The 22,103-nt window shown below is 44.4% G+C and overlaps 4 protein-coding genes and 1 non-coding gene across 5 annotated transcripts in view; 2 read left to right on the top strand and 3 right to left on the bottom strand.

The window, feature by feature from the left end:
* Positions 1-2,300: 2,300 nt before the first annotated feature.
* On the bottom strand, positions 2,301-6,870 carry LOC121789895 (ATP synthase subunit a). The gene has a single exon (XM_042188235.1). It carries the CDS (start codon positions 3,733-3,735, stop codon positions 2,947-2,949), a length of 789 nt encoding a protein of 262 aa, XP_042044169.1. The 5' UTR covers positions 3,736-6,870; the 3' UTR covers positions 2,301-2,946.
* Positions 6,871-7,051: 181 nt separating this feature from the next.
* TRNAW-CCA lies at positions 7,052-7,125 on the bottom strand. The gene has a single exon. It is a non-coding gene; the product is annotated as a tRNA-Trp (tRNA).
* Positions 7,126-7,528: 403 nt separating this feature from the next.
* Positions 7,529-8,422, bottom strand: LOC121789898 (NADH dehydrogenase [ubiquinone] iron-sulfur protein 3). The gene has a single exon (XM_042188239.1). The coding sequence runs from the start codon at positions 8,310-8,312 to the stop codon at positions 7,740-7,742; it is 573 nt and encodes a 190-aa protein (XP_042044173.1). The 5' UTR covers positions 8,313-8,422; the 3' UTR covers positions 7,529-7,739.
* A 7,212-nt stretch (positions 8,423-15,634) lies between these two features.
* Positions 15,635-21,256, top strand: LOC121789916 (cytochrome c oxidase subunit 2-like). The gene has a single exon (XM_042188256.1). The coding sequence runs from the start codon at positions 16,691-16,693 to the stop codon at positions 17,864-17,866; it is 1,176 nt and encodes a 391-aa protein (XP_042044190.1). The 5' UTR covers positions 15,635-16,690; the 3' UTR covers positions 17,867-21,256.
* A 434-nt stretch (positions 21,257-21,690) lies between these two features.
* The window catches only part of LOC121789917 (cytochrome c oxidase subunit 3), a 2,859-nt gene continuing 2,446 nt past the window's right edge, over positions 21,691-22,103 (top strand). Inside the window, 1 exon segment of the mRNA XM_042188257.1 lies at positions 21,691-22,103. This exon segment is cut by the window's right edge and continues 764 nt beyond it. The gene's annotated coding sequence lies outside the window, so the exon portion shown is untranslated.

Raw genomic sequence — 22,103 nt, 5'->3', positions numbered from 1 at the left:
TCCTTGCCTTCATAGAAGACATAGTTAAGGCAAGAGTAAGAGGGAAGGAGAAGAGCGGTCTACTTGCTGAGTAGGGCCTAGTGCACATCGCATCAGATGCTTCTCAGATCTCCATTCTTTCCTCAAACAAACCCACAAGAAGAGGGGATATAGCTATAGAAGTGTAAGAGTTCCCATCGGAATCAGCTTCAGAGTTAGGAGTTTTTGTTGGGCTTTCGCTCTTTCAAGGGTATTTCTTGCTCGTCCCCTTATTCCGGACAGGAAGGACTCCGAGTAATAGGCTGAGAGAGGAGAGACTTTATTTGGTCTTGATCTAACTCCCGATCTTCTTGCCAACCTGATATCGAAAGTGCTTTCGCGATGGAAGCTGACATTGACACCAACCCACTCAAGCTTCCGGCTCCGTAAACAAATCGGAGCCATCCGCCTTACAACAGCGACAAGAACCTTGATTTAGCTCTAAAGTCGACTCTTCTTCCCGGAAGAGAACCAGAAAGGGAGGAAGTCGGGTTACCGCTTTCAGTCTGGTGTTGAAGAAAGAAAGCTCGTTTGGCCGCGCGGATCTCTACTATAGCTGCAAGCGTGGAACAACAACGTGGCCTATTGCTTAGCTCATCAGTACTGCACTAGCTACATCACCCCTAGCAGCCACACCCCGATTGGCCTATTGAGGAACTCAAGGCCCATCACTTCCAACCTCACCAACTACACTAAACCATCAACACCATCAAGCAATACCGGAAAGCCATCCTCAGATAGTATCAGAAAAGACGGGTTTTGTCAATGAATTGCCGCTAAGCGTACTTCCCTTCCTCGTGTTTGCCGACCAAGAGCGTTACATGTGGGAAAGGAGAAGCTTGATCAGACTTAATAGCGGACTCAAGAGGAGGTTTCTGAAGCCAATCTACCTTTATATTTATATTATATGGGATAAAACTTGTTCTTGTTTCCTTGCTGGGTGCAGCTTCTGGTTCGTCCACTGGGCAACTTCCCCTGTCTTAGCCTTTTCCGGATTCTTGGGATGAGTAAAGACTCAACTTCCCTAGTGTACAGCGCATGACCGCCTGTTGTTCACACTGGCAGGAGAAGGGTACTCGGTTGTGTCCCCTCTACTAGGGTTTGGGAGAGATGCTCTCCGAGTTCTTGATGATTCGATATTCACTCTATCACCAGGGACCTATTTATGAGATAACAGTAAGATTGGGACATGTCGCATATCCACGCATAGGAGCTCAACTCAACGTTCTTACCTAGTAGAAGTAGTTGGTTTGAGTATATATATTATCTATGTAATTAGTTGTTTAATTATGTAATAACCTTAGTTCCGCTAGTCCTAGAAGTCGAACTCGCTCGCAGGTAGGGTGAATTTGTTTACATTCATTCCCAGCTAACCAACAGAGCGACTAGTGGTGGGCAAGAGGGTTTACAGGGTGAGGTACCTTCTTTATTAAATAATCCCATGGTCATAGTTCCATTCGTTAGCTTTAGAAAGAAAGGGGATTCCCCCGGGATCTACTAGTCATGGCCTTGAGGCCTGGAGTCCGCCCTTCCAACTTAGGCAATTTCCGTCTACTGATCCTATTGCCTTGACTCCTACTGCCCTACCACCAAGACCTACAAGAGCAGCGGATGAGATAGGAGCAGAGTCGTGAAAAGAGCTAAATTCTCTACATATTTGAAGGATATTTACCCTGGCTTGCTTTCTAATCCGAAAAGCATGCCATCCCTTTCGGGAGCCTGAGTTCAGTTACAAAATGAAATCTTTGCAGGACTTCACCATCGAATTCCTGAACATCCGGGAATCTCTGACATTTTATTTGGGATTCAATAACCTGCCTTATCTGGAAAGTCCACCGGGGAAGGTTTATTCGCCTGGGAAGCATTCTCCGGGGAGTTAGCCCGGGAAGAAGGTGGATTTTCCGACCCAATCTCTTTATGAACCGACCGAACGTTGTTCTTGATCTCGATTTGCACCAGCCTTGGACAAGACGAGACTTGAATTAGGAAAAGCAAGTCTTTGTTAGCTAGTAGTTCGTTTTCATGCGAGTAGCTCTAATTCTATGTAACGAAAGCGTCTTACGACTTCTGCTTTGCCTTCGACTAGTGAACCGAACTAATCTGCTTTCCCTGAGCCTGACGCCTAACGCTTGAAAGCGCCTTAGCTACACATCTTGAGGAAAGACAACACGGGTTAGCTCTTATAAGAAACCGAAGACGTGGACATCTGAGGTTATGAGAGGGCGGTAGCTCCTTGGTAACCCCTCTTGTCTTCTTCTTGCTCTTCCTCTCCCGCTCCTCGCTTTTATTCAATTATAAATTAAGAACCACTTTAATGAAAGATTGATTTGTAAATGAGAAAGAAAATAGGACAAAACTCAGAGTAAGTAGAAGAAAGAAAGATATTTTCATTTTAATAGAGGAACAATGGGAAAGGTTAACCTAACCCTCCTAAAACTAGGATTTGTTGAAAGTATGGACTCGTACTTCCAAGGGTCTCCAAACTTTGGTAGATGGTGGTTAACCAATTCAGATTAAGTGGGTCGGCTTCAACCAATCGATCTAACAGATCCATAGATTGAGTTCCGCGAGGAAGTTGTATTCCCTCCTGCTGAAATAACGGCTTTAAGAGTTTTGTATTTAGTTGTTCTTTGAAAGTATCAGAAATACTTTCGTTCACTCTCTCTTGATAATTGTCAAGCGTGGTGCCTCTCAAGCGAGAGACCCTCCACATTGCTAACAATGAAATACCTGCAGGAAGTAGGAACAGATATTGTGATAAGACGCTTATTGTGTAGGTAACTACAAGATCGGCTAGCATTTTCTGTTTTTTTCTATTTCTCTTTTCACTCTTGCTCCCAAAAGGGGAGACTTGTCTTGGATACTCCAAGCCTTGGTTTTTCCAAGAAAGGAAAGGGAAGATTCTCAAACGGAACACTTTGCCAATCTTTAATGAAGATTTATAGCATCATTCAAGTAAATACAGATTAAGATCGTAAAAACATAAGCTTGTAATATAGCTACGCCTAATTCAAGACCAGTTAATGCAAGAACTATAAAGAAAGGACCTGTAGACCCTATGAAATAAAAAAGATCATTCATACATAGCATAGTCCAAGCGAACCCACTTAAAATCTTTACTAAACTATGACCGGCCATCATATTAGCAAATAAACGTATTCCTAAGCTTAATGCGCGAAAACAATGAGGGATTAGCTCAAGGAGTACTAAAAAAGGGGCTAAGGGAAGTGGGACTCCTGCGGGTAATGAGAAGCTTAAAAAATGAAGACCATTCTTTGAAAATCCCACTATAGTAATGCCAATAAAAAGAGAAAATGAGAGACCCAAAGTAACGATAAAATGACTTGTTACTGTGAAGCTATAAGGGATCATACCCTGCAGATTACGAAATAACGAAAAAGTAAAAGTAACCGAGATGCAAGGGAAAAACTGTTGTTTCACATTGCCAGAAAGACCACCTATTTGTTCGTTTACCAGGTTCGGCACAAAATCATAAATAAGCTCTAACACGGATTGACAAGCATTTGGTACTAACTTTCCTCCTCCCTTTTTAGTAACTAAATGAAAAGAAAATAGGACAAAAATGAGAGTGAGTAGAAGAAAGAAAGATGCATTTGTGAATGAGAAATACAACCTTCCAATTGGAAGAGGAAAAAATGGTACAATGGAAAATTGATCAAGGGGGCTCTGCTGTAACATGGATTTCTTTTTTTTCATTGACTGCTCCGCTCTTTTCCTCTAAACGAAAAATGAAGAGAGACTCGCTTCCCAATGAAGGAAGACTTGTATTTATGGATCTTGATCCCAGGGACTTTCTATAAGAGAAGCAAAGTCAAGATATTGGCATCTAGCCACATAGAAGAACATCCAGCTGGGTCAACGGGAAGTAAGCAATTTGCGAAGGGGGTAGCGATCAGAGCTTTAGCTTTGTACAAGATTCAAACTTAGGAATGAAGTTGCTCGACTAGAGGAGATCCCTAGCTTGTCTAGCCTATGCGAAGCAAGCCTACTCTTCTTCATGTGAAAAAGAATCCTCTCCTATTCAGTCCTCGGGGATATATTATTTCATGTAGGCGTAAAGGCACAAAAAGTTATAAATCATACGCTGCTAAAGCCAAGTAGTCCTCCGCCCCTGCATCTAAATATGCTCTTTCAAATGAGGAAGATGCCACCACTAAAAAAGAAAAAGACGTCCAACGGAGGTCACTTCGCTCGCCTAAGAAGGAGCTGTGGCATCTCTTGCTGCAACTAATTCATTTAGTGAGGGTAGCTCTCAGTAGGTTAGCTAGTGTCATAGTCCTTCTTAGCCTTCTTGTTTGTCTTATATTCTTAGAATTTTGCTTCTTGCTTGTGTTATATTTTAAAAGATATAGAGAATTCCTAACATTCTTTGTTGTGCAAAAAGTCTTATATCTTCTTAACTAGCTTACAAGGACTCAGGAATGAAAAAGGCAGAAATCCAGGGACTGGTCGGCTATAAGTCAATCCTACCGAAACCCCTTTGAAAGCCAGCTCACCTGCCTGCCCTCGAAAACACATAGGTGCCATAGTCGAATAGTTTTTATTAAGAAGGGAAAGAATGGGAGTTCTTAGTCTCATAGAATCCTTTTCCCGGACCTCCGAGATTGCTGTTAAATAGGTTAATAAAGGTAAAGGTTGTCCAAGTCATTCAGTCCTAAGCTGAAAGATAAGGCTTGAAGGCCTTTCTACTTCTCTTTTTTGTCTCATCCAGATTTCCCTTCCGTAGAGCGATCTGACGAAACATCTGGAACCATAGATCCAAGATCATATACAAATGACCCCAATGATGTGATGACCAGAGGCTCTTTCCATGCCTGCCGCTCTGATGGATGTAAAGTTTTGAAAGACTTTTTTCAAGGTTCCTTTCTCGATTGAAGCTAGAAGAACCGGTGTAAACGAGAAGCTTTCGACGATAGCTCTTTCGCTTCTCCTGTTACTAGCTAGGCAAAGACTTTCTTTCCATTGTTAGAACGGCTGAAGGAAGGAGGTTCATTTCTTTTTTTCAAAAAGAGAAAACTGCCTTTATCCCGACAGAGGATTCTCTAACCGCGGATAAGGCGAAAACACTAGCATTCGATGCATCAATGAATGTGCTTGTGTGCTGCAGGTAGCTTTGGCCTCTTCTCTGCTCGATGCCTATTCTGTTCCTTCTGTGGCATTTGTCTACGAGTGCTACTCGAAGTTTGCATTCTATTCCTCTTTTTCTATGTTAGTTGCTTCCCATGAAGTTCCCTATTTATGTTTTGTCCTGCTGTGAGCGCGAGGTTTGTTTGGCTCATTTTCTGACACAAGCACTGTTCTGTTCGGATATCGTACTGCTAAGCAGTCTTTAAGTAAAGCAGGTGCCTCTACGCAGTGAGCCGTGAATCCATGAAGTTTCACTAGACAATATAGGATTTTCATATCCTACCAAGGTCACATTGGCAGCAGTGTGATACGTAAACCTAGATACGTATTCGTTTATCATATCAACGATACGTATCTTTCGGGCGAAAAGGATCACACACGCCACCAATCGACCGCAATGACGGTTTAAGAGTATGACTCGAAGCCTTACTACGAGGCCTCAGGAGAGTAGCCCTCATCACAAGCCGACCGACTACAAAAGAAGCAGCTCCAGATCAAAGAAAGAAGGCAGTTCCGCAACTACCCTTGGTTGCCTCATACATTCCTTGAAAATGGATCTTCTAAAACCATCTTTAACAAAGAGAAGAAGCATAAGTGGAGTGGCGAGCTAAAGCAGGGAAGCGCGCAAGAGAAGAGCTATAGCTAGTCTCCAGGTTCTATTAGAAGTAAGGAAAGATATAGAATAGATAAGTCCCCGCGTTGTACTGTAGAAGTAAACCCACCAGCAAGGAGTAGTGAGTAATTCGGGAAAAAGTAAGGAAGGTTGAGGAAAGAGGAGCAGGTCTATTGTATAGAAGAAGCACAGCCGGTCCATGGCCCCCTGGACAGACTCGACAGAAAGCTAGCCTTCTACGGCCATTTTCTTTTGGTTTAGTTCTTCTAGCTCCTGTCCCCGCAGCCCCTGATGGGCAATGCTCTTGCTTAGCCTATTTCCTTTTCCCTTTCAGTTCAATCCTATCAGCCTTTGAGTCAGCGCCTTCGCAGCCTGCCTTTCCATTCTTCGCTCTATTTCAATCATTTCTTTTGGTAGATGGAGTACCCGGGCATTCTCTTGTCTTCCCATTCCTCTAGCTCTCATTTCGCGCATACGCTTTGCGCTCTTGGCTTAACAACATCAAAAAGGAATAAGGGAACTTAAGACTATACTCGTCTTCTCCGAACGAACTTAATGAAAGAAAGAAGGAACTCTTGAATTGAATCCAGGACTGGTGTCTTTCCCTTGTGTGAATTGATCTCCTCAAATCTTCCCGGCAAAATATGAATCTTTTCCGTAAAGGCTTGTATTCCGGTTCCCTACAGCTACAGGGTGTTGAATTTAGTATTGGTGAGATCAGAGTTGGAAGAATAAGTTGAATCTGCCTGCTGAAGCGCTTTCTAGTAGGTGGGTTGATATCCCCGAAGTAGAACTGAAAGTGGAGATCTTGATAGAAGGATTTCCCATAAAAAGAAAGAAGTGAATCCATAGTCACAGCCATAGCAAGATCCAGTAAAACCGACGGATGAAGAGCCGCTTTGTCGGTTGACTTGACCTAGATGCCATGAACGTCTGACTATTATACTTATACTTCCTCTCTAAACTAAAGCCGGGAAAGGAACTTCCACGAACCTATGAGAAGAAAGCGGGAAAGCATACTCTCGAGAGGCTAAAGCCGAGATGTAGTAAGTAAGGCGATGGAACGAAGTTAGCATCGATGTGCACCAGCATCTATGTTCAAAGCTGGTGGATTAGTACTTGTTCTCTGTTGTCTCCTTCTTTTCTTCTTTGCGAAGAAAATTCAAAGCTAAGTCACCCTATATAATCTAATCTGACTGCCGTCGGGGAGAAAGCGCTCTCCCCATCTTAGCTTACATAGCTTATAGGCTTCTTGATCCATGAAGAAAAAATCACGCTCTGTAGGATTTGAACCTACGACATCGGGTTTTGGAGACCCACGTTCTACCGAACTGAACTAAGAACGCTTTCTTATCACAGTAGATACGACTGTAAAGAAAAAGGATTCTTTTTGTACCCCCAATACACATCTTGCATGTATATAGTCCAAATATGTATATCCAATTTGAATCGATCTCAATGGATCCCTCGTTACTGCCCAGAGGAGAAGAATAGGTAGGGATGACAGGATTTGTTGAACCCGTGACATTTCCTCAAAGGCGCTACCAAGCTGCGCTACATCCCTTTCAATTGGTCTACAGTGTCATTGTAGAGAATCCCTGCCCTCTTTTCCTCCATCGATATTTCTCTTGCCATTTTTTTATTAGTCAAGCGCTAGCGCCCCTATAGAGTTAGAGTCCGTTTTTCTGCTATCAATGAAACCGAAAGAAAGACAAAAAAACCAGTGCCTTTCGTATAGATCGAGACTTGTAGCTTGATTCTTTACTCATTCCATATTGGAAAGAATTGCAGGAAATCGTTCGTTCTTCCTATTTCTTTCTCATGATATCCGACGATCAAGGCAATTCCGGTGAAACTCTTTCATTTCATAGAAGTGAATTCTTATTTATTCTTACGAAAAAAATAGCATTTCCTATTGATTTGTCTCCTGGACTGGACCTATTCTGTGTCTGATTTGGAATTAGCCGTCGCTACGCTGTTCCCAAGGACTAGCAAAATCGAAATAGCGAAATTCTTGGGTCATCTCAATGGGTTCAGAAACCACACGTTTCTCTGGATCATCATAGCGTACTTCCACATATCCACTCAGAGGAAGGTCTTTTCGTAATGGATGACCCTCGAAACCATAATCTGTTGATATACGGCGTAGATCCGGATGATTGATGGAAGAAACACCAAACATATCCCAAACTTCTCGCTCCCACCGGCCGGCTGATGGAAATAGACTTACTACCGGAGATATTCGTGTTACTTCGTCTGCACTGGTTTGTACACGAATGCGTGAGTTATACCGAGTACTCAGTAAATTATAGACCACTTCAAATCTTCGTTTTCGAGAGGGATAATCAACTCCGCAAATATCGATCGAAACTTGAACCCTTGTATAGGTATGCAATTTAAGAAAGCACAACAATTGAAATGGGTAGTCCGTATTGGTATCAGATCTATTCCCATGTTCCGATCTTTCCATTTTTTGGACCCATTTCTTGGGTAAAATCTCCCAACTATATTTGAAAATGAATTGGTTATCCATAAATCAAAGATAAAGAAAGCTTTCTTGTAGTTCCGCTTCTTCCTCTAAAAATGAAGAAAGACTTGTCTTGGATACTCCAAGCCTTGGGCCAACCAAGAAAGGCATGGGAGTTTTAGGCGTCAGAGATTTATTCTCTTATGAAATTTCTAGTTTGATCGTCTCCCCAATATGAGATAGGTTGCAGCTATAGTCAGAACTCAAACTAAGCCTTTTATTCTTATTCTATTCTGTTTTGAAATTGCTTTATTTGAAAAGGTTTGTCACACAATACGAAATGATTCTATCCGCCTGACGCCTGAATAGGCTTCGTTCCAGAAAGTAAGATAAACTCCTTTATTTTAGTTCTTATTGGGTTAGACAAGAAGGCGAGAATATTGCCCTTTGCCGGCGAAACTCTTAACAATCTCCAAGTTATCTCCCCAGTATGGAGCCGCTTCTTCACCCGCGCTGCCTTTTCCTACTCTTAAAGGGCTACCTACCACAGATCGCCGAGTCCGATGATTCGACTCTCTACTACGGATCCCCGGGTAAGACTCCTTGTATATAGGGGATTCGCGCCGGATGGAACAAGGCGTTTTGAACCATATACTGTTGCTGGAATGAAACGCAGCCTCGGAAATATAGAATTAGCCCTTTACACTGCTTCAAAACGAGGGGTTTTCCCACACTGATTTACTAACCTCTGGTTTGGAACCCTTCCTCCCGACCTGCTGTCTTCTGACTCTTCCTCGACAATGGCTATGAAATCAAGGGATTGGAGCTCTTCGGCAGATACCCATTATCAAATAGATCTAAGGCATTTTAGCCGTCTTTCCGTTCGAATAATAATAATTCGTCTTTTTCAGTCTCCCGTAGGGGCGCCCTTCATTGAGAGGCTAGGAAACGACTCTGAAACGATGAAACGATAGGATTCTCCTGATGGAGTTCTTCCCCTGGCATGCGTTCCGAAGAAGCTTTCCCCTCCTTTGGTTCACCCCTCTACGTCTTGATCTTTCTTCTTATTCTGTGATCTTTGCTTATGGGCTATGAAGGGAATCAAAGAAGGTAATAAGCCCCGTATAGGCATTCATTGATCGAGTATTTTAGCACCTGATTAATAGAGTATTAAAGCCGCTCTACACCACTTCGGATTGAGAGAGAGGAGAGCTCAAACTAAGGTAGCTTGCTTACTTAGTGCTTGTGATAAGGAGGAAGCGCTGTTTATGAGCGGCCGGAACATCCAATGACAAGCAAAAGACGAAGAAGGAACTTACTATACCTTAACTCCTTGTGCCCATAGCTTGACCTCAGCCTTAAACTACTTACACACACGGATGCCTTCCCTTCCTTGAAAAGGTGGGTAAGTATAGAGCCAGACGACTCGTGAAGAGATAAACCATCCGCCCCATCTATTGACTTAGATGAGGAGTCTCGTCTTGAGCACGAAACCTGCTCTGAGTAGTCTTTGCGAGGCGTCCCTTTCTCCAAGAAGTAGGCCTAACCTAACTATAACTAAGGGAAGGAGCTATTCATAAGGGCGATTCCTGGTTCACCTGATAGTCTACTCGTCTCAGTAGTTGTTCGACGAGAGCCATATGAATGAGTAGTGAATAGTTTCCTTCTTGGTAGAAGGCGACAGAGGCGAGACTTGAGAGGGTAGATAAAGTGATATTTCAAGCCAAAGGGATAAGTAAGGGGCTAGATACTTGGCACTAATTGCTAGATTTCTTTCCATGTCTTAGTAATCTTTACCGGGAAGGTCTAACTAGATAACTTTTCCTGAGGTTTTAATTGTAGTGAATGGAGATTTCTTCTTTAAGGGAAAAGGTCTATCAGCAGTTCCAGAAGTTGCACTTTCTTTGGTCCAGGCCCCGTATCAATTGGCATTGAAGTAGGCAAAGTAAATCCATCTCTTAAATTAAGTCAGCAGCTCCTCGGTCTCGAACTCATATGGTCCATTGTCCTTGAAAAGAATTTACAGCGAGTTGTAACCAGCGGTTAAGGCAATCTCTTGCTTTGTGGGACTGGGGCCATTCCCCCCGTTTGCCTTTTCTGAAGCGTGGATGAGTCGTTCTACAAAAGACCCGGCAGATGGAATGTCCTTCGGAAACTTATCGGATTCCTCCTGAATAAGGGGCTTGATGAGCTTGGCTAAGTCGGCTACCTAGAAAGAAAGATCCCTCACGGAACACGAAGTAAATCATGAAAAAGAACATTGAAAGTACGGTTCAAAAACGCGATTAATGAGTCGTTTTCTTAGGAAAGAGAAGGTTTCTGAACCCGATCTACCTCTCTATATAGGATGATCTTGTTCTAGTTTTTGTTCAAGGACAGTAGAGGAGCTTCCTAGTGCATATCTCCCAAGGTCGCCTTGTTCGTCTTCCTCTCCGTAAAGGGTTGTCCTTTTTCCGGCAATAGGTGGATACATGAAAAAGCTTCCTTGCGTTTGAGGCCCTTTTTCCGAAGGGTGTACTTTATCATTGGATTTCTTCCTTTTTTGTCCTTTTAGTAAGGATTTAGGTAAGGTTTCAGCTTTTGCAGTAGTAAACTAAGGAGCTAACTCAATATGATATGCAGGTTTCATGGTTTTAAAAGGTTTCCTACAGTGGTTAATAAAAGAGCTAAATCAATATGTTGGTTTCCCGAAGGGTTCGATATGTATGGTTTCTGGTTTCAATCTTTCTTTAAAAGAGCTAACTCAATCGGAAAGCGAACCACTCGAGCCCGAGGCTTGTTTTAAAATATCTCTTGCTTTTGTTCTTCGGAATTCTTTAGGTCGAGAACCCGTGGGAAGCAAACGCAGACATCTTAGGTGTAGCTCGGGGGCCCCATTCATGGGCGGGAAAGGAAATCGAAGAAGAACAACAAGGGGGCAGAGAAGCTCGGAGAGGAGATTACCCGGAATATACTGATAAAGTTACGTCGTCTTGAACCATTCTTGCTGATCTTCTTAGGCAAAGGGAGGCAAGGGAAAAGATATGGTAGTGATCTCACTCGTTATTCCTTCAATCGATAAATTGGCAAGTCTGGAAGACCGGGTTCAATAGCAACCTACTTACTAAAGGCAAATCTGGCACTTCATTCCCCGGGTTGGACGATATATTCATCGGTAATGGTTTGCCTATCACTCATATTGGCTCTCTTAAATTACCATCCTCATCCCTCCCTTTGTGTTCCCACCATGACCAAAAACCCTCTTTCTGTTTCTCAACTCTGTCAACATAATGATGTTTCTGTTGTCTTTAATTCCTCATGCTTTCAGGTGAAGGATCGTCGCACGGGGGCCACAATCCTCCAAGGACCACATAAAGATGGTGTCTACCTTCGTAGATAATTATTTTCAACGGAAAATTATCATTCTTTATACCGATAACGGCGGCGAATTTACTGCACTTGCATCTTTTCTTGCTACTCATGGAATAACCCACTTAACTACACCACCTCATACTCCTGAACATAATAGTTACGCCGAGCGTCGTCACCGCCACATTGTTGAAACTGGACTGACCTTACTTCACCATGCGTCTATCCCGCTAACATTTAGGCCCTTTGCTTTTCTTTGCTAAAGCAGTCTTCATAAAAGAGCTAAACACCAGAGGGTGCATTCAAGCTGCTAAACGAAAGGAACTCCTCAATCGGTCCTTGATCCTTGAATCGGCATCAACCGGCTAAAAGATCGGGTCTTACCCTCTTTTTCTTTTCCACTTTTGGCTTCGGTGGAGGGATCAGAGTCTGGTCGTATCGACTTGGCAACAGGAAAATCCGTATGATCGGGTCTTGAAGTCAGTGGATTCAATCTCAACTTCTAAACTCTCGAATGCAGCAAGATCAGGCACAGCAATTACATAAGGGAATGAGCGGGGAAAGGTTTGAAGACGCTCGACCAACGGGAGAGGTTTGACGCACCCCCTAAATAAAATAATTCCATTAAAGTAGCTCCCTCTATTCAATAAAGCCTGGAAGCCGGTGTTCGGAGGCGGGGTTGGACTTTTTGGAAAGGCTGCTTTCATGTGTGCCGAAAGGCTAGTTGGATCAATCGGAGATCACCTGTACAAGCTGAAAGGCCAATGATCGATAGGACCGGAGAAGCAAGTGATACTGATGATGCTCAGGGAGTAGCAGCAGTTGAACGATAACACAAAGCGGAGTAAGGACCACAGCAGTTCCCGGCTTATCTGCGCTCTCCTCGCCGCGTAAACAAGGAGCCGGCTTGACCCACGGCATCAGTTGACTTAAAAGCGAATAGTTTCTCGCTTAGATACTTTTGAATTCTATGGCCGCTTTCAAACTATACTTGAAACCACCCTATGATGAATCCAAATCTGCTTTTGCCGCCTGTGCTTGAGGCTACTTTTCTTTTCAAGCTGAGTAGAAATATCATAAGAGAAGGTGTCTTCATGGATATCGGTGAGATAGGCAAGCGCCCTTAGCAAAGGCAAAGTTGTAGCCCGAAATGACAAATCAAAAGAGAGATAGAACTCTAAGGTGTCCCGTGGTTGAAGTTTTTCAACTGACGAATATCGAGATATAATTAGTGTTACGTGAGTCATCTGCCTTTCTAGGCAGCGCAATACAACTTTCTTTCTAGGTCTAGGTAGCAATACAAGACTTGGACTCCACAAAAGCTGGATCAACAGTCAGCGACTACATCTGCCCGACCCTTTCCGGGGTCTGGAAATCGAAGAATAAATAGATCTCCGGTTGACTGAAATCCATCTGAACGATCTTTTTCGCTGATATGTGGTACAAACAAGTTGTAGCAGGGGAAGCCCCCTCTTCTATTGACTAGAGGAACGGAGCTTTGAGATCGCAAGTAAGAAAGCACGCTTTGCTCCTCGACCTGTGGCAGAATGCCTTATTCGAATCGCGCGATCTGACCCCCTCTAATGGTCTCCTATCGTGAGGCACCTCGAAAAGGCGTTAAACGACGAATTTTCCCATCTGTTAAGAGCCAATTAGGATTGAGTCTCACTGCGTGCGAGGAAAGCTACACCGATGACTCCCTATAGTGATGAATAAGAAGTGCCCTTCCACAAGGTGTACTAATCCATCTTTCTAATCAATGTAGAAGGTTCACTGAACAACTCCTAGTTCTTGCTTTGGCCTATGCCCGAATTGATTACTACAGCCACTTCCCAAGCATCATTAGCCTTCTTGGGAGGACCATTCATTCTCTTGCTCTATCTTTCTACTTCGTAACCTGAAGCTATAACAAACCCATGGCTGTCGCTAAACCTTATTTATTAGAACACCAGTGAGTGGCGGGACTGCGTTAAACCAATATGGACCCAGCTCCTAGCCACTTGGCTTTAGGCCTGCCTACTAGTCTCTTTCGGGGACCAATCCATCATAGAACCAACTTGAAAGCTATGAAAGGAAGACGTCGAAAGCCCTCTAACGAAAGAAAAAGAGATGCTTTTAAAGCACTGGAAAGCCGAAGAAGTTTCTTTCTGTGTACCAACTCTTTCCGGTCCAGCAGCTAACTGCCCCGTTCAGGCGAGAAACTATAGTTTGAGTTCTCTCGCGTAAACCTGTATCGACGGAAACAGTGCAAAACCTGTCACCCATCACTGATACCATACGTTTAAACCATACTCCAATCACTGCCAGCTCATCGTTGATGGCTCACGTAACACCAAGTCGAAGCTAAAAAGCAAGTCTTATTAAAGAAAGATCTGGGGCCGTTGGTACGTACGGATAGTGGTTACTACTACGATGGATCAAGCAGACCGGACCCGCGGAGGTGACTCGGTGAAGTTTTGAAAAAGATATGACAACGTCCCGTGGCGATAATCTTTTTTATGCCAACCGCCCTTAGTGGGTTAGTGGGATTGCTGGGCGTGCCCTCTCACAATGCGGCGTGCTATGATTCTGACAAAGCGCTCCTGCTTTTCCTTTAGTCAAAGCTCAATCCCAACTCGGTGCAGAATCTGCCCTAGAGCTATTGCCAGATTTCATCTCAAATCGAGCTGCAGTTCTTCTTTCCCTTCAAACCTAGCTAGGGGGATTTCGCTCTATCAATTCCGTCACTCTTATCTACGATAGCAGCAAACTCCACTTTTGAAACAAGAGAAAAGATCATATCGGCGTCTGAAATGCCTCAGAAGCAAGTCTCGGCTTAGCTGCATTATCTTCCTACCGATGTCTAACTAGACTCTATTATGACCTGAGGGTGACTGAACGATGATAACTCGCTAAATGGTATGTTCGGACATTTTATTTTGTTCGCGTGCTTGTTGAGGTCGATCTTTCGAAACCTCTACAGGAGTATGTGATGCTTGAGCAACCGGGGCATTGTGCATTTGTTTCGATCGCTTATGAGAATATACCTTCTTTCTTCACTGTTGACTGATTCTATTGGGGATTTTCCCCAGGTTTCATCCCGGTCTTTGGTAATCTTATGGACTCGGGGAGTGGAGAATTGTGTGATCTCTTGCTTTTGATATTCCTTTTGTCGGGGTGCCTTCACTTCTTTATGGTTATTTCGCGGGCTTCATCCGGAAACGATTAGGTGTCGTCTTCTACTATCTTATTTGTTTGCCAATCTCCGGACTACTCTTGTCGCTAAAAGAAGGCTAAACCGGTAAGAGCTGGCTTTCACTTTTGAGAAAACAGCATATAGTGAGGAAGATTCAATTGTTTCTCTGTCCTCAGATCGACAGGGTCTGGAAAACCCAAATATCTTTGTTTAAGAGCGGTAAAGCAGTCCTTAAAACCGAAACACCAGGAAAGCTCCTGTTTTAGTCCCCTCTGGTTGATCACACTGGATTTTTCTGATCTTTCAGTCCTTTCATCGAACCTGCAGCTACGGGCTGTTCGTAACCGGTCTTTCTGTTGCTAATCGAATTAGCGAGGGCGAGGGACACAAGTCTATTAAGTAAGAATACACGGTGTAGGGAACCGTATACCACGATCACATTGGTACCATATGTAGGGGGAGGGATCCTCTTAGATCCAATCATATCACCAGGTTTGACTAGAAAAAGGAAAGATAACCGTAACCACCTTAAATGAATATATTAGCAATTGTTACCTTTTTCTATCCTCGCCCTTATCTTTCAAGGGGCTTACTCCACTCTATCTTTAATATCCTAATCTGTTTTGTTCTCCTTTAGTGATCTCAGGTCCATACATAAGCGTCAGTTGAAGGATATCATTTTATATCCATCAGGATAGAACACCCTGAAAAGCAGTTTCAGCTTCTACACGTACTTACTATTGCCATGCCAATGCATCTGTTCTCTGGCCTAAAAACCAAAACAAAAAAGGATGCTGGGCTTGTTGTGAAATAGGCTCTTCCGCCTTCTCGGTTGATGGCACGGGCGCAAACGTCAATAGAGAAGTTGATGCTGGCTCGGCAAAGTAAGCTGTTTCTAAGCGGCTGAGGCGGATTAGTTGATCTTGTAATGCCCTAACCGCCTGAAAGTCCTAAGGCGCAGGGTAGTACTTGGGCTATCGGCTGTAGTAGGGCTAGAGGCTTTAGCTTCCCTATCTATTCCAATTCGTGTAAACCGAACATCAAGTACGGCTTTGAGCTACATCTGCTGCTTTGGAAAAGGTAGGTACTAAGTACCAAAGTTCTCAAAGGACTCACCGTCTTCTGCTTCTGCTTCCTCTTGTTCTTGTTCAAAGCCAGGAGACTCGCTTGCTAGTGCATCCCTGGGCGGCTACCTTGTTCTGCTCATATCATATTCTTTTGGGAACTAGCTTTCGCTTTTCTTTCTCCTTTCGTTCTAGCGGATTCCTGTGCTTAACTTACTTAATTGTTCTCTTCATAGATCGGTGAGCCGGGCTCAATCGATATTTCTATTTCCTCAGGTGTAATTCTATCTTTTGTTCCCTGGGATTAGATCTGTGGAAAGCGGTAAATCCATCTATCCGCAGGGGGTCAATCGAGATGTTCGACCCCTCGGTTTCAGCTGTTCTGAGATCTCAATATTTCCAGTTGCTAGGGAGCTTCGGTCTTTGTCACCCCCGGAATGTCTTCTTTTCGCCCATTTAGGGTTCTAGGAGCAGCTATTGAAAAAGGTATGGTAGTGATCTCACTCCACGCATTGCACACTCTTTTCATCCAACTCGAAATATCGTATTATAAGAAGGTTTACTATCTTCCTATTCATTCAAGTGAGAAATCGGATCGAAAAACCACCGCCCATAGAGCTTAGCCAAGAGTGAACCAGGCCTGATGGCGGTTCCGCGAAGCCGGTCCCCGGTGGCTAAGAACCATTTCTCACTTGCTTGAAGTGACAAATCAAAAAGATAGATTAGGTTCGTGTTCCGTGAGGGTTTAGTTTAAAAGAGAGCTTGAGAATCTTCGACTCCCTTTCCTTTCTTGGAAAAACCAAGGCTTGGAGTATCCAAGACAAGTCTCTCCCTTCATTGGGGGAGCAGAGCAGTCAATGAAAAAAAAGAAATCCAGGATGTCAGGATTTTTTTCCTCGGTTGGTCAAACTCTAAAGCGGGTGTGCTGTTGTTATCCTAATACTAATATGGGGGAACCGGCGGACGCCGGTGGTGGTTGTAGTTTTTGGTGCAAAATTCATAATATGTTCAACTGCATTTTCTGTGGGAGTGGGAACAGTGCCCACACAAAAATAGCAGCAAGCGAGCGGGCCAGTGCCTCGAAAGACGGTACACTCGACTACCCCCCTTGTCAAGAACGAATGAGCAAAGACATTGTCACTCCCAGTGGGGGTGACAGTGATTTTTTCACTCCTAACTTAGTACTTACACCACCTTCTCAGGAACTGGTCCAACTACCTAGTAGTCCCATTAATTATTGTGATGCAGCAGCCCCATGGCAATTAGGATCTCAAGATGCAGCAACACCTACGATGCAAGGAATTATAGACTTACATCACGATATCTTTTTCTTTTTGATTCTGATTTTTGTTTTCGTATCGTGGATCTTGGCTCGCGCTTTATGGCACTTCCACTATCCAAAAAATCCAATCCCTCAAAGGATTGTTCATGGAACTACTATCGAGATTCTGTGGACCCTATTTCCTAGTATCATCCTGATGTTCATTGCTATACCATCATTTGCTCTTTTATATTCAATGGACGAGGTAGTAGTAGATCCAGCCATTACTATCAAAGCTATTGGACATCAATGGTATTGGACTTATGAGTATTCGGACTATAACAGTTCCGATGAACAGTCACTCACTTTTGACAGTTATACGATTCCAGAAGATGATCCAGAATTGGGTCAATCACGTTTATTAGAAGTGGACAATAGAGTGGTTGTACCAGAAAAAAGTCATTTACGTATTATTGTAACACCTGCTGATGTACCTCATAGTTGGGCTGTACCTTCCTTAGGTGTCAAATGTGATGCTGTACCTGGTCGTTTAAATCAGACCTCTATTTCGGTACAACGAGAAGGAGTTTACTATGGTCAGTGCAGTGAGATTTGTGGAACTAATCATGCCTTTATGCGTGCGCCCGGAAACATAGGCCGACTGCTGAGCCCACTCTGGCTCAGCCGCACCACCCAGGGGGCGAGCCGCCCGAGAAGCAAGCTATTACAGCGAGCGGCTGGAGCAGTATGGAGCCGAGGAGCAAGGCAGTAGATAAGATAGAAGAAGGGGCCAGGCTCCCGGTGGAGGAGAGGAGACGGTTAGGATAACGAACTTGAAACGCGGAGCCCGAGCGGCCGGCGAGCGAGTGGTTAGTGGTCAATAGCGCCCTAGTTGATGGCATTCCTCTCTGCGGCTGGCACTCGAGGAACCACGGGACACTCCATACAGAGCAAGCAAGTCTTAGGGATGAGACACCCGCGCAAGGACCTCAATTCTCATTAGGAGGTCGAACCAAGGACCTATGGAAGTCGGGGCTACCCCGTCCCCATGGGCAACGCAACAGTGTCCCTGAGGGAGGAGTTTAGAGGCCTTATAGTAGCACGGACTTCTTTTTCTTTCTAGGTCATGCGAAGGGGGCCAGTCCAAGATCGTACTGTTCCTCTACAAAGACAACAGACGCTCTCAACGGCTAGGCGCCACTCTCTTTCTGAGTTATTCCAGCTTCTTTATGATTTCGTGCCGCGGTGAACAAACAAAACAAAAAAAAGAGGGCCGTCTCGGCGGAAGGAGAAGGACCTGCAACGGCAGAGACTACTGACCCTCTTCTTGTCTTGTCTTGTTTTTAGCCGTATGTTACGAGTCCGGGAAGCCTCCTCAATATGAGGGATCCCTCAAAATCCAAATAGAGAAGTCAAAAACCTTCCTCCTGCTAATCCGGCCATTTCCGAACCTGTCTTTCTCACCCTATTCAATTCAATGGAGGACTTCTCCATTCTTGCGATTCCCAACTCCCTTAGCTTATTCTTATTATATATTATTAGAAATTCAAAAAAACGTTAGGGTTCCAAACGGCAAAATAGGCTCAATGATCTCTTTCTTCGATAGACCGGTCCGGCGCTCCGCGTGGTTATATTCGTACATGTTCCGACTCGCCGGTCATTATGGATATAGTGGCATGGCGAGTCAAAGGGGGGGAGTTCTTCAACAATGAATTAATTTCTCGATGGGAACCCAACATCAACATAGCAGAGTGGCCAACCAAGCCAAGAATCATCGCCCGAGAAAGCAAGGATCGTAGAATATAAAATTCCCCACGTAGCGGTAAGAAAAGAAGCAAAGGGTGGCTGTAAGGCAGCTTCCATTCCTCAGCAGAATGACTCTTTTCACGAACCCGCAGCTATAGCTATTTCATCTGCTGCAATTAGCTCTCCAGGGAGCGACGGAACTTCCAGATTCACTTCTTTCGGAGTGAAGTGAAAGAACCAAAAGCAAAGTAGCCAACAAGGGCCTTAGTCCTTCTGAGATGCCGATAATCTGCTACATTGGTCCACCCGGGCTTTCTCCGATTTGATAAAGGGATTTCCCCTGGGATTCGACCTCACTGCTGTGAGCCTAGTAAGAAGGGCATTCGCGGGCAGCTTTCGAGAAGGAATAAGCGGTCTTAGGCCTTCAGTTCTTACGACTGTGAGTTTTATTTCCTATCAGACTAGAAGCAAGTCTAGCGAAGTCACCTCGGGATGAAATTCGTTTTGCGTTTTTTTGAACACCCGGCAATCGTAGAGAAGACAGAGCAGTGGAAATTCTCTCTCGTATCGTAAGGCAGGCTGTAGCTCTAGTTCGACTAGCGTGATTGATGAACATGGGCAGCAATTAGTGAGAGTCGGTTGCTGTTCTTGCTTGAGTCGACGGTTCACCCTTGGTTTCAGCTACTGTGATCTTTTCCGCTGCTATTGATGTTGGAGGCATAAGCGCAGCTATTTCATATGCTGCAAAGTAAGTAGTACTTTTTTTTTACCGGGGAATGGGAATTCTCTTTCCTAGGGGACGAGCGAAAGGCTGATTAGTCTTTTCGAAAGAAAGTTGCTAGGCGTGCTAGCATGTTAAGTTAATGGTAGCATAGTCTTGGAGGAAGAAAGCGATGTGATGTCTTCAGTTGCTTGCTCTTTTTCCCTTAAGCGAGTTCGGGCTCGGGTAGGCAACTCACCAGGAATAGTCTACAGAAGCGATAGGCCAATTGTAGTTGATCCCGTCTCAAGGCCCATCTCTGACTTAATAGCCTAGCCATATCGGAGGCTACCCAGCTACAACAACAAAGAACGAAGCTTTTCCTGTTCACGACTCTGCTGCCATTTCATCCGCTACAGTTAGCTCGAAAGCGAATTCAGTCACCCCAGGTCTCAATCCTAATAAAGGGATAAAGTGAAGTATGCCATTACTCTCAGCTGTTCACTCTTGATCAAATGGTTTCCGGGGTGGAATTTCCCTTCTTTATTTTATATGGTAGAGCGTAAGCTAGTCTTTGTGGAATCTCCGCTGCAGTTGTTCACGAATCCCTTTCAGGGGTGAAGGAAGAATCCGGTGCTATTGGACTGCCTGAAAGCTTTCCTTGGCACGAACGGGAGAAGAATCAAAGGAATACGGGGCTCAGGGCAAATGAGTTAGGAGTTCAATAAGCCAAGCTTCTCCCCTGGGTCACGAAGATCTAAGTAAGGAGGGAGTTCTAGTGACTAGCTTGAAGTGGCGAATGCTCTTTCTTCCTATCTGGGAATCATAGCCTAGTCTGACTCATCGAAGAGAGATCCCTACTCTGATTGCTTAAAAGCGAGTTCAGTCACCCGAGGAGAGAGGCAACTCACTAAGCGAAGAAGAAGACGGTGCTTGCTATAGATTCTTTGAGGAATAAGCCCGGTGTCGTCTAAGCTCTCTACGAATACCAGGGGAGATCACACTCTTGTTCAAACGAGAATGGCCGTAACTAAGCCCAAAGAAAACAAAGGCGCGAAACGAAGGGATTGGATGATCAGATCAGTGGGCAACCATAGTGGACTTTTTTCGTGGTGTTGTTGACGTTGTTGAAAGCCTCGCTTTTCGGAGCTGCTCCCAGCTTACACTATGGTAGAGGAGGTGCCGTGAAGATCTAGGTGTGTGAGCAGTACGAGCTGAAAGGCTCCCATACTGTTTGGAGGGCAGGGGGCATAGATGCCAAACAAACCTGACCCCTATCTATCGTCGTAGAAGCTGTTCCTAGGAAAGATTATGGTTCTCGGGTATCCAATCAATTAATCCCCTAAACCGGGGGAGCTTAAGCGAAAAGAAAAGAGTAGGGTGAGGGAGAAGCCACTAAATGGAAGGCTTTGCTCGCTCGCTCCAACGCTCGTTTAGTAGAACAGCGAGTGGAGTGCATAAGCCCCTTTAGAGATTAGAGATAGGGGCGAGTACTACACGAGCTCGTAAGTCAAGTACGGAACGAGCCTTGTGAAGCAGAGCACCCTCATCTTGCTTGCTTCTGGCGAAGCTTCTAGCACTAGATAATAGGCATTCTGGTATGGCAGGAATACCACTTTTTAGGTCGACCACTACATAGGAGCGATAGCGAAGCCAAGCCGTATAAAGGCGAGCAGCCCTTATAGCAATAGCAAAGGGCCTACTTATAGCCCTAACCTTAGAAAAGCGCCCACGGGGAGGAACTTAAGAAGCAGATTAAGGACTTCTTAGCCTCCTTCCGCTCAAACCGAACCAAGCCCCCGCGACACATGGTAGAGAGCCTTCTCGAGGAGCTTCAAGTAGATGAAGCTTCGGACGAAAGAAGGAACGAGATTTCCCGACTTATCTTATCTCGGGTATCTTGAACGATCCACACGCAGTGACAGATGGTCAACGGGCGAATGGCATTTCTATAGTATAGGATTCAGTGTTCAAGGGCTCAGTAGGGAATCAGAGTCAGCTTGGCGAGTTCGTTTGCTCTCTTCTTTTACGTAATATCGGGTGTTAGAACGGATTCTCCTTTATTAGCTAGTCGAAGATAGTTCACTTGGAACTTGCATCCTATGAATGAAGTAAGCCAAGCATTGAATGACTTGAGAAGCATGCCTAGCGCTTTCTAAAAGAGTTTTCTTAGATACCGAATCAACTGTCTTAGACTTGACTACAGAGATCGAACTCTCTGGATTGGATCTAAACTTTCTCGAAAGCTTGCTAAAAGTGATTCCGCTTGCAAGTCCAAGATCTGGTCTTCTCTTTCTCTGTCGGCGACTACGCTGCTAGCTTGACTTCCAGCTGCGAGAAATCGAACTAGTTGGTTTGGCAGGAAGCTAATTGCATAAAAGAAGCATTCGACTTTGGGAAAGAGAATAGAAGGAGTCATTATAGGATCCCTCTGTATTGCATTGGGTTCACTGGGGTTTATATAAAGCGATACGCAGAAGAGAGAGAATCCGTCTGTCTTTATAGTTTTATAGTGCGGATGGACTGACCGCATCAAAGCTTTCCGGTTCTATTCCTTTATGAT

The sequence above is a fragment of the Salvia splendens genome, unplaced genomic scaffold (assembly GCF_004379255.2).
Source record: "Salvia splendens isolate huo1 unplaced genomic scaffold, SspV2 ctg368, whole genome shotgun sequence".
In the NCBI taxonomy this organism is placed as follows: Eukaryota; Viridiplantae; Streptophyta; class Magnoliopsida; order Lamiales; family Lamiaceae; genus Salvia; species Salvia splendens.
Note: the sequence above shows the minus strand (reverse complement) of the source record. Positions and strands in the feature narration are given on the sequence as shown.